Genomic DNA, 11975 nt, shown 5'->3' with positions numbered 1-11975 from the left:
GAAAGAGATCATTGCTTAACTGAACAACTGCTAAATCTACATTAACAATAGTTGGTCAATTAAAATCGTTATTATAAGTTTTAATAATGTCAACGAAAACAAAAGGCATTCTTTATCTGATTTTAAAATTACGGAATGAGAGGTTTAAAATTATGGATTGTTTTGTTCTGTTTATATTTTGTATTAAATGTATAAATTTTATTGTAAACTAGAGTCGAATTTTAAAAAGATTACTACAATTGTTACTTTCGTGCACTTTTAATCGATTAAAGATAATTAATAAAAAATATTTTCACGTGGCAACATTAGATCAAATTGTAAAGGTATGGAGGAGGCTGGGAAATTGTTGAAAATATAAATTATAAAACGTTTTTGTTTTCTATCAATTATTATAAGTGTATTTAGGTTAATATCAACATATACAAATATTATCAAAAATGAACTATTTTTGATAATATTTGTACGTATCTTAGTGACTAGGACCCCTTGAAGGTTAAAGTTTTGATTTCCTGTTAGTGCAAAAGTTCGTTTGTAAAATTATCTGAACTCTGTGACCATGAAACCTTTAGATTTGATTGAACATATACATATATACATACATAGAAACGAGAGAGAGGGGGGGGGGGGGTGTTAGATACCCATATCTATCTCTGTACTTTGATAAAATGTATAATATAAAATTTCATGACGATCGATTGAGCAGTCGATTCACTTTTGCATTATAATATTATATATCTGCTGTTATATGGCAACATTGTTTTTATTAATAAAACAGTTCAAATTTATATTTCTTTATTCGATGTAGAAAAATAACACTAATTAATAATTAGAATAAAAACTACAGACGGCTCGAAAAATAAAGTACCTAAAACCCTAAGAAAAATAACTTTATTTTCTGTCATATATTTGTCGGGGAAGTATCGACGAATATACGATTCTGTTTTTTATTTTGTGTGTAACTTACGACCTTTTACTTTATGTGTCAGCGTTTCAATAGACATTGTTATTGTAAGGTGTGTTAAACCAATTCGATGCCAAATATCACATTTTATATCCTTTTCGTCAGTAATTTCATAAATAGTTCTGTCGCTGAGAAGCGTTCATGACGTCTGTCTGTTAGCCATGACATAAACAGTTGACAATCGCGTGTGAAGTTTGAAAAAAAGGGTCTTATTTGTTACTTTATAACATTTCTAACTATGTTTTCGTATTTATATTGTTCGTTAAAAAAACTTTTGGCAAGATGTTATAGGATTAATGATTACGATTACAATGTGTAACCAACAATCACGATTGCAGATTAACTTTCGTTCTGAAGAGGGCGCGAGAGGATGATACCCTGCGGCACTTACTCGACTATTTTTTTGATAACTTTCTTCAATCTGTAATACTCATTGATATGACAAGGAATGATAATAATAATATTTTTGTCATTTACTTTCCGCTCTTCAAAGTTACGTCGTCTAGTTAGATCACGGACATGCCATGAACGCTTTCTCTCAGCCACTGTGTATTCAGTGTGAATAATAATATGATTCGAGGGCGTTTTAGTCGACTACGGAGGTGTTAATAATATTAATGTATCGCAGTTTATAATCATTAAGACAGAAATACATAAAGATAAGAATTATACGAAACGATTATTTATTAGTCTTATATATTTTTTATTAATTTGATAATTAGTAAGAATGTTACGTGTTGTGGTCATGGAATGATTAAGTGCTAAAAAAAATATAAAATTAATAATATAACTGTTGATAATAAACAGTCGACACAAATGATCAAGTTACACAAGTATTAGAAATTTTCATTGTACTAATATTATTTTCATAGTATATGACGTCAATGCATGTACAAAATGGCGGTTTGATGTATCTAAAGATTCTTGTGATGGTACTCCGTAGTCGTTTGTTTCAAACTGTTTTCATATAAATTAGTATTATTTTACTGTTTTACGAATCGTTATGAGTAATTAATATTATTAGTATCTATTTCGATGTTTGTTAAGTTATTGGAAAAATAGTCGATTAATTTCGAAACGGTTTCAATGAGATTTCAGAAAAATATACACGTTATATATAGAGTGTATTTGATGATATTTAATTTTATTATGCACGTCTAAAGATTATGACATTTTGGAAGCAAAATTACAGATTATAAATTAATAGTTGAGACTAAGCTTAAAGGTGCATGTATCAGTGTTTTTATCGTGTGCTTAACACGATAAAAATGAAATTCGGTTTAAAGTAAAAAAAAGTAGCTAATAATATTAATAGTTTTGTTTTATTTTGTACAAATTGCATTGAAATGGTTTTCGAATCGTTGAAACTAAATTATGTTTTGATAATTCATAAATGTAAAAATGTATTATTGACTGTTAAGTGTTATTTTGTATTATAATTGTATAATAAAGATTCGCTTTTTATCTATAGTCATTTTATTTAAATGCATGAATAAAAAATAATTAAGGGGTCATGCTGCCTGTGGAATGCTTCACTGGCTTTGATTAAAGCCTTTTTTTTTATAATATAGCGTCGTAAACAACATAAGTGCCACCAAAGCGGCAAGTTTTGATTAAAGCCTCCATTGTTTATGTATGAGTATGACAAATCTAAGATATTTACATCTTTTGGCCTTAGCTATATAATTATGTAAAATGAAAAACAAAATATCTTTATTAGAATAGGTGTTCACAAGTACATAATAAAATTAAACGGTAATGGCCAAGGTTTACGAACTGATCAGACCAATGAATAAAATGACAGAAATTACAATTAATATTATAATATATATCTATATCCTGCAAATAAAAATATACAAATACTATTTACTTTTGTATCATCTATATTTACATATTAACTTATTGATAATTACGTTTAAGCTTGCAACATTAAATGGAACTGTCAAAGCGTCAAATTATGTTTGAAAACAAAAGTAACGGATAGTGTATCAGATAAATTCGATAAATAATAAAAACTACAATTTATGATTAAAAATTACAATTAAAATAGTGATCTAGTGTTATTTTATTTTAAAATAACAGTATAAATACTGTTACAATGCAGTCAACAAATAAAAACAGTAAGTAATGTTTAAAATTTAAACTATTGAGAGCATTACGATATTGAATATGCTTTTTATTAAGTTTTAGAATAAAATATGATTTAAAATAGATAAGAAATGATAAGAATGGAAAATGCGCGAAATATTAATTAGTAAAAATACAAAACAATAATTAAAATATTATAAATTATATAATTTAGACGAATATGATAAAGTTTAATTGTCGGGTGGTGTTGCTGGTATTTATTAAGAGTGTAAATGTAAATAAATGCCTGCATAATTACTTATTTTGATTGATAATGTCTCTCGACCGACTTCGGTCACGGCGGTCAATGTCAAGAGTGCTGCCAACTGCGCAGGACATATTATAGTGCACAAGTGTATGCGCAAACATAGGTGCCCTCTTTATTTCCTCATTATTATAATCCGACGGGACAGCAATCCGACAGGACCGAATAGAGTTCAGGCGCAGGACTAACGCCTTCACGTGATTTCCGTGGCATAATTTTTTTTCATATCAGTTAAGTCAATAATGTTCAGTAACAGCTTGTGAATGTCCCACTGCTGAGTTAAGGCATCCTCTCCTTTTTTTTTGTGGAGGTTTCGAGCTTATTCCACCACACTGTTCCAATGCGGGTTGGTGCAATAATGTTCAATTGCTTAAAATTACAAAAAATACTTAATTTTTATTATTTGTACATATATGATGTATAAAAATATTATACTTTAACCTATAATCAATATGAATTCCAGAAATCAATGAGCTACAACTGATAATAAGCAAAATGCCTTTGGAAGTGTGCTCTGTGACAGTTCTGCCAGAATTTGGAGTGAGATGGCGAGAGATGACGCGAGCAGTACGCAATTCGAGACTCCCTATGGCCCCGACTAGTGTAGCAAGGGTGCTGTGCAGACATGTCGGAAAGTCATTACCAAGTGAGGAGATTGCTGAAATTGTTGCCAGGCTGCGGTTAAAATGTAAGTTGTTAGTTATATATTTTTTTTTTTTAAATTACTCAATATTCATTGTAATACTAAATATATTGGACAAAATATGTAGATTTTTATCTTTGGTTTGGCTGCAATCCCATAATTTTTATGTCCTTAATCTACACATAATATGTGTTTGCATTTCATTATGTCGAATATTAGTAAGTCAAAGTCGAATTCACCTCATGACGTGTATGTAATTTATGTCTTCCCGAGGAGAGCTGGACACCGTGGTAAAAACGTGTGAATCTTGACCTTTTAATTTGGTGTCAAACCCGGGCAACCACCACTGAATTTTCATGTGCTTAATTTGTGATTATAATTCATCTCATGCTATACGGTGAAGGAAAAAATCGTGAGGAAACCTGCTGTGTCTAATTTCACTGAAATTCTGCCACATGTGTATTCCAATAACCCTAATTTGAGCTGCGTCGTGGAATAAGCTCCATACCTTCCCCTCAAAAAGGAAGAGGAGGCCTTAGCCCAGCAGTGGGACATTCACAGGCACGTCGCTGAAACTAGCTGACAGAACTAGCCGACAGCCGAAATAAAAAAAAAAAATGCTTAAAATTTCTGCGCCGCATTTTTGTGATTACTATCTCGTTTGGATATCTTTTATTGACTTGCATACAAAATTTCAAGTTTCTAAGTCAACGCGTTCAAGAGTTAGATAAGCAACAAAGTACAGTACAGTCGTGTAGAAAAGTTTAGGATCAGGAATGTCATCTGTTGGCTAGTTCTGTCGGCTAGTTTCAGCGACGTGCACAGGCTATTACTGTACTGTACTGAATTTTAGTATTGTGTGGAAATCACTATGTGTGAGAGGAGTTTCTGACATGTCTGCCCACTAATGAGCGTTGAAGTTCCAAATCTTATAAAGAGAAGAGGAGAACTTAGAAGAAACAATATATATATAATATCCTGGGACATTTTTCACACACGGCCATCTGATCCCAAATTAAGCTTATACAAAGCTTGTGCTATGGAAACCAGACAACCGATATACTACATATACTACTTTTCTTTTGTAAATACATACTTATATATTATATAGATTTTCACAAATTAAATACATATTCTTAAGATAGCTGTATTGGTCCAGTGAAGAGACGAATCTTAAATTCTTAAACCAATGATTCTAAGTTCAACCCGAGCAAGCTATACTGAATTTGCTTTCCGAGGTGTGGAGTGTGAAAACTGCTAATTCCCAAACTTCAGTATATTTAATATATAAGTGAGCTTGAGTATATGAGCTTGCAAGTATGTTAATGCAAGATCTATTTAAATTCTCATCATCATCATCAGAAGCATCAGCTTGATTCTCCATTTTGCACATACATATTTATTGTTGGACCACCTGTCCAATGGCTATCAATTATTTGACATATGTGACCAACCCAGTAAATATTTTACTGGTGGTAGAGCTTTGTGCAAGCTCTTCTGGGTAGGTACCACCCACTCATCAGATATTTTACCGCAAAACAGCAGTACTTGGTATTGTTGTGTTCCGGTTTGAAGGGTGAGTGAGCCAAAGCTCTCATAATAAAGAAATTATCAATAAAGTTTTTTAACATGTTCGCAGTGGTAGCGATGCAACGTAGGACCTGGCATGTTATTAAATTGTCAGAGCAGTTATCTGATGAGCCTGTTAATGTGATGGCGAGGCTGTTACCAACGAGAGTTGTGCACGCTCTCCGTGGAATCAAGAGTCACAGATTCATGAAACCAGAGGTAAGTACTTCTCTCCTCTTGAGAAAATTTTGAGTTTCCAATCGGGTTGTTGGTTATTGTGGAGTTGAAACCTTGGTGTTAATTGTTGTTGGTTCTATCAAAATGATCCATGTCCATCGGATTATGAGATTATCCTCCCTATATGATAGTCTCCCATCAGAATGGCTGCCGAATTCAAAATCTGTCAAAAAGTATGCCATAGTACATGATTTATGTCGTTTGAGGAAGGGAAACATGAGGGAACCAACATAGAGGAGTCGAGGAGCGTGGTAAGGCTCCAAATGGTAAAATCAATCACTGAGCTTTCAGCCCCATAGTATACATTTATAAGCTGTCAGCATTGGAACTAGAAACTCCTTACTTATAAACGTTGCTTAGCTCAGTTGAACGATGCTGCGTCTTCGTCTTTCGAATGTCAAATCAGTAATGAAAGATAAAGATAGAGAAAAAGAGAGAGAGAGAGAGATGTATTTGATTTGTTCTAGAATTTTCTGTTTGAATGTTTCAGGTGCAAACGGTGAAACACGGTGATTTAATATATATAAGTATTCAAATGATGTCCGATACGAGGGAGGGGAGTGTGCTGTTCGTGGCGACCCCACCAGGCGAGCCGGTCGCCTTGGTCAGTTCACTGCGTTCGAATTTGCTTCGCGCTTGCGTACAAGGTCAGTATAATTTCAACAGCAAAGGAGTAAAAATAAACATACCTTAGATTTACATATTGCGATGCGATTTTCTAATAGCTCATATATATTATGCACTAAATACAGTTCTCGATTAAATATATGAAATAAATAAAATTGAAATGTATGTAGGTGATTTCAAAATAACTCTTCTTAAGTTAATATGCCCGAACCCATAAAGATAGGCGGAGAATCCGTTATCAAGACGGAAAAGTTTAAATACCTCGGATCCGTACTGCACGAGTCTGGTACAATCGACCACGGCGTCACAGCTCGAATAAACGCAGCCTGGGCCAAATGGCGGGAAGTCACCAGTAATCTGGATACCGGTGAAATTAAAGGGCCTTGTGTACAAGTGCATCATCCGACCAGTCTTATTGTACGGCAGCGAGACGTGGCCAGCTCTCGCGAGACACGTTCAGCTACTTCACGTCGCGGAAATGAAGATGCTGCGGTGGATGTGTGGCGTTACGACTAGATCGCATTCGTAACGAGGACATCCGAGGTAGCCTTGGCGTTAGCGATGTAGCGGATAAGGGGCAGGAAAGCCGTCTGCGTTGGTTTGGCCACATTAGTCGCAAACCGCAAGACTATGTTGGAAACACGTGCCTGGACTTTGTTGTCGAAGACCAAATACCGCCAGATTATATTGGAAACCGATGCCTGGACTTTGTTATCGAAGGCCAAATACCGCCAGACTATATTGGATACCGATGCCTGGACTTTGTTGCCGAAGGCCAAATACCGCTAGACTATATTGGAAACCGATGCCTGGACTTTGTTGTCGAAGGCCAAATACCGCCAGACTATATTGGAAACCGATGCTTGGACTTTGTTGTCGAAGGCCCTAGATCCCGCGGCAGGCCCAAGAAGCGCTGGCTCGATGTCGTGAGGGACGACACGAGAGAACACGGTCTCACTAAGGAGGATGCTTTAGATCGGGCAAAGTGGAGGGATAGATGCAGGAAAGCGGACCCTGGAGTTACTAGGCCGGGAAAACGCTAGGCAGAAGAACAAGAAGATGCCTATTTGCGAGTTACCCGTCATTTTAATAATTAAACCATTTTATATTGTGTAAAAGCTGCAATTTTTGAAAGATTTTCGTCACAAACTGAATTCCATTCTGGTCAAGCTCGGGGTTGCTAGTTAATAATACAAAACTATTCCACTTCACACATTTACATCATGAATACCACAGATTATTTATATATTGACCAATGGACGCCATGTCAGCTTAAAGTTACTTTATTTTTAAATTTATTTTTATAATAATGTTCCAGGACTCGGTTACAAGAAGTACGAAGATGCAAGTTTAAACGGACGGGATGTCCACTCGCTACTTCGCATTTACAATAGAAATCACAACGAACACCCAGACTTTCTGGCCAACCTCCCCGAGTACAACATCCTCCCGATCACAGCCAGAAGTGGTATAGACTACACCGGTAGGAAGATGGATGAGGAGTACGCTAGCCAGATCCTAGGATCGGATCCACCACAGCTGGCCAGATTGACAGTTAGCTCCGAAAAAGAGTTCTTTGCGCCTGAAAGGTATGTAGTATCTGGAGTTAAAAAAAACCTAATATATAGTTTATGAACGCCCGCGTGTTTAGTAAGGTATAAAATTAAGTAATTAAGTAACAGCCTGTGAATGTCCCACTGCTGGGCTATGGCCTCTTCTTCTTTTTGAGGAGGTTTGGAGCTTATTGCACCACGCTGCTCCAGTGCGGGTTGTGGGAATACATATGTGGCAGAATTTCAATGAAATTAGACACATGCAGGTTTCCTCAAGAGGCTTCCTTCACCGTTAAGCATGAGATGAATTATAATCACAAATTAAGCACACGAAAATTCAGTTGTGCTTGGCCGGGCTGGAACACACGATCATCGGTTAAGATTCACGCGTTCTTACCACTGGATCATCTCGGCTTTTTTCAAACTTTTCTACGGATTTTAAAATATTTACAGTTTTTTTGTAATTGTATGTTTTCATGAATACTTATAAAATCGTTTGCCCTGGCTGACTATTAACGCACAACCAAAACAGTTGAAATTCGGAACATAGGTTAATTTGAAAATTTATGTATCCACTAAGAAATGTTTTTTGGGAATTTAGACATTAAGGGAGGAAATGGAAAGGGTCGCTTTATAGGAATTTTACTCGTACAGAATTGGGACGAGTATTTGTATGAATTATTAAATATCGAATGTTAAAATTATAATTATGTTTTTTTTTTCTAGATTGAATAAGAAAATGAAATTGACACTCCAGTTGAAAAGCGAAGACATTGCAAAGACTTTACAGTTTTGGGCGGCAAAAGGCGCCATCTTGCCGACATCTGACCTCTTTCAAATATTTCATAAAATAAAATCGAATAAAATACATATAGAAGCGGACGACGAATGATTTAGTTATATTATTTAAAAATTGGAATTAAATATTTGTTTTAAAAATTCTGTTTTTATATTCAATGAAATTATTAAATAAACGCATTTTTTTATAATTTTTTTGTCAATCAATTTTCTATCACATATTTTGTACATAGAATAAGCTTGCTATATAAAGGTAAAGCCTGCGCAGGTTCAGCTCAGTATATAATCCATGTGATGACATTCGCGAAGAGATCACGTGTAGGACCTACTTTGCGTGTTTTATAATAATAATAATAAGAATCCCCCGGTGGAATCAACTTGTCGTGGTGCCCTCCCCCCTTACGGGAAGCAGGTATAATTAACAAGGTTAACCATCTATACTACACTTTCTACCCCTTTAGGGAGATACCAAATTTACAATCGCATCTGACACAAAAACAACCTTCCTACTAACGATCCCAAAACCCTTTTTTTTGGAGAAAAGTTTAATCGAGTGTACAATTTGCGGTCGCTACCCGGGGCACATCTGGAGCGGATGCTGGATGTGTCAGCATGCGGTCCATCGGCGATGAGAAGGTGAACAGGCAGGCTTCCATCGCAAAGTCTACTACGGCCGATGACAGTTCCTCAGGAACCCGGGTTCCTTCAGACAAGGCGTGAAGAGGCATCTTGTGTGCCGGCAAGGCGAAGGCGGCTAGTGCAGAACATTCTTCCCGACTGTACTGGCCGTCGTCGCGTTTGGACTCTACTACCACTTACCATCAGGTGGAGTAGACATTTGCCCTCCCGCCAAATATAAAAAAAACCCTTATCGAACCACTTCAAGTAATACATCCCATACGAGTGTTGCACAAGAGACGCTTTATGTCGAACAACTTGTGCCCACCGTTAGCGCTAAGCGCAAAAAATGGACGCAAGACATGAATGACTTCACACTGCGCACTTATCTATCTCACCACCGTGGAAACAGATATTGCAGCTTATTTATCACCATTACATACAAAATTTCTAGAAAAATATCCTCATATGCAAGTAAGCCGACAACGAGTTTATATTGTTCATTATCAACGACGTGCAAATATGCGTAACAAATTGTTGCCTTAGGTTACTATTGAAAATATATATGAAGTAGGATTCGATTTACAGACATTTAATAAAGAATTGCGATCCACTCAAAATTATCATTTCACTCAAAACAACACACCCTTAACTCAAACACCAGGACACACTCGTATGCCCTGGAGTAAGGAACATAATGAAGCTAATAATAATATATACTATCGAGTTACATTCATGGAAACTAATTTAACAGCATATAGGAAGCAATTGCATGCGAATTTTATCGAGATATTCTGGTCTTTCGCATTTATCCGAACAAAGAATAGCAGATCAACGAAAGGCTATTATTAATAATAAATATATTAATAATGAGCGTCTTGAACAAATTAAACAAAATATAGCTAAAGATTTACAATTAATACATAGATTCAACAGTCAATACTAATTTAACAGAAAATAATTCCGAGTTAATTAATAAAAATTTAAATAATAATCACACTACAATCCATCATGCGGATACGCTGTCACATTTACAACAGCCACAAATAATAAATGACGATATAGAGAAAATATTTAAACAAACATTTGAGTATTATACTAACACAAATCCTACTAATCGGTCATTTATACCAAAACAAAAGTCATCAAGGAAATTAGCGGTAATAGTAAATTATTTTAATCAAAAAATTCTACCCGAGTACATAAATAAAGAAACAGAATTTAAATCACTACAAACAATTATCTACTGTGGTGCATGGACGGCAGCAAAAGTAAATGGAGCTAAAATACAAATACCACAAAACGCGACTGCCAGCATCGGGAAAGAAAGCCAAAGTGGCAAATAAGACTAGAAAGAAATGTAAAAGACTTAAGGAGTAAAATAGGAAGACTAACACAATACATGGTAGGTACTAAACACGGTAATAGAAATAGAAAACTAACAAAACATGTCAAAGCCATCCTTGAACATTATAAAATTCATTTCACGCACGAAAACATGAATACTACTCTATTGCAATTTTTAGACACACTTAAACAAAAACTTACAGTTACCAGTAGTTGTCTAGCCAGATATAACAAATGCACTCTTCGTAAAACACAAAATACTAAATTTATAAACAATGAAAAACAATTTTACTGTGATCTAAAGAACAACAGTACTAATCAGGCGTCTACAAACTCAACTAATTCAGAAAATTCTGTCGATCCGGAAGTATTACCGAGTTGCTGGGCAAACATTTGGGAAAACCACGGAGTTACGGAGCAAACATTTGGATGGGTACCCATAACAATAATAATGAATGTAACGAACAAAGTAGATATAAGGAGACACAGCAAATGGTATTTGAATTCATTTCATTAGAAACTTAAAGAAATTATATGAAAATTGCATAACTGGAAAACGCCAGGTTCTGATAATATTCATAATTATTGGTATATGAAATTTACATTCGTGAATCCATACTTATACAATGTCATTAATAGTTTTATTAAAAACCCAGAATCAATGTCAAATTATATAACAGCCGGAACAACATATATGATACCAAAAAATAGATCCGATTATACCAGTCCATCAAAATATAGACCTATAACCTTCTTACAGACAATATATAAACTCATATCTGCATGTTTGACTCATGAAATACATAATTATATCGAAAAAAATAGAATTATCACAGAACAATAAAAAGGTTGCCGAAAATTAAGCCAAGGCTGTAAAGAACAATTGATTCAGTAGTATTGAAACAAGTTCAAATTAAGAAAAAAGATTTACATACCAAGTATAGATTACAAAAAAGCATTTGATTCAGTACCACATTCCTGGCTAAAAGAAGTACTAAATATTTACAAAATACATTCACAAATAATATCTTTTTTACAAAATACGATACTCAATTGGATTACTAGACTTAGAATTAATACAACGAAAGGGTTAATCGAAACTGCACCTATAAAAATTCAACGAGGCATATTCCAAGATGACGCTCTAAGCCCTCTTTGGTTCTGCTTTGCCCTCAACCCACTATCTAATTCATTAAATACAATGCACGAAGGATACCAGTTACTCATACC

At 34.9% G+C, this 11975-nt stretch overlaps 2 protein-coding genes across 4 annotated transcripts in view; both read left to right on the top strand.

Annotated features, from left to right (window-relative positions):
* The window catches only part of LOC126779932 (zinc finger protein 62-like), a 57381-nt gene that overhangs the window by 29501 nt on the left and 15905 nt on the right, over positions 1 to 11975 (top strand). The window lies entirely within an intron of this gene.
* LOC126780059 (uncharacterized) lies at positions 2953 to 8888 on the top strand. 3 transcript variants are annotated; one of them, XM_050504316.1, is made up of 6 exons: positions 2953 to 3081; positions 3817 to 4041; positions 5636 to 5784; positions 6293 to 6449; positions 7748 to 8018; positions 8709 to 8888. In XM_050504316.1, exons 1-6 carry the CDS (start codon positions 3060 to 3062, stop codon positions 8872 to 8874), a joined length of 990 nt encoding a protein of 329 aa, XP_050360273.1. In that variant the 5' UTR covers positions 2953 to 3059; the 3' UTR covers positions 8875 to 8888. The 3 variants fall into 3 exon arrangements, with proteins under 3 accessions (XP_050360273.1, XP_050360275.1, XP_050360274.1); XM_050504318.1 differs by lacking the exon at positions 2953 to 3081 and adding an exon at positions 3303 to 3323; XM_050504317.1 differs by lacking the exon at positions 2953 to 3081 and adding an exon at positions 3471 to 3699.

The sequence above is a fragment of the Nymphalis io genome, chromosome 30 (genome assembly GCF_905147045.1).
Source record: "Nymphalis io chromosome 30, ilAglIoxx1.1, whole genome shotgun sequence".
Taxonomy (NCBI): domain Eukaryota; kingdom Metazoa; phylum Arthropoda; class Insecta; order Lepidoptera; family Nymphalidae; genus Nymphalis; species Nymphalis io.
This window is presented reverse-complemented; position numbering and strand designations above follow the sequence as displayed.

Coding starts and splice junctions, on each gene's coding strand:
- LOC126780059 (XM_050504316.1), top strand. CDS start 3,060: ATGCAGTCAACAAATAAAAACA. Junction 5,785..6,292: donor ACAGATTCATGAAACCAGAG/GTAAGTACTTCT, acceptor TGAATGTTTCAG/GTGCAAACGGTGAAACACGG. Junction 6,450..7,747: donor GCTTCGCGCTTGCGTACAAG/GTCAGTATAATT, acceptor ATAATGTTCCAG/GACTCGGTTACAAGAAGTAC.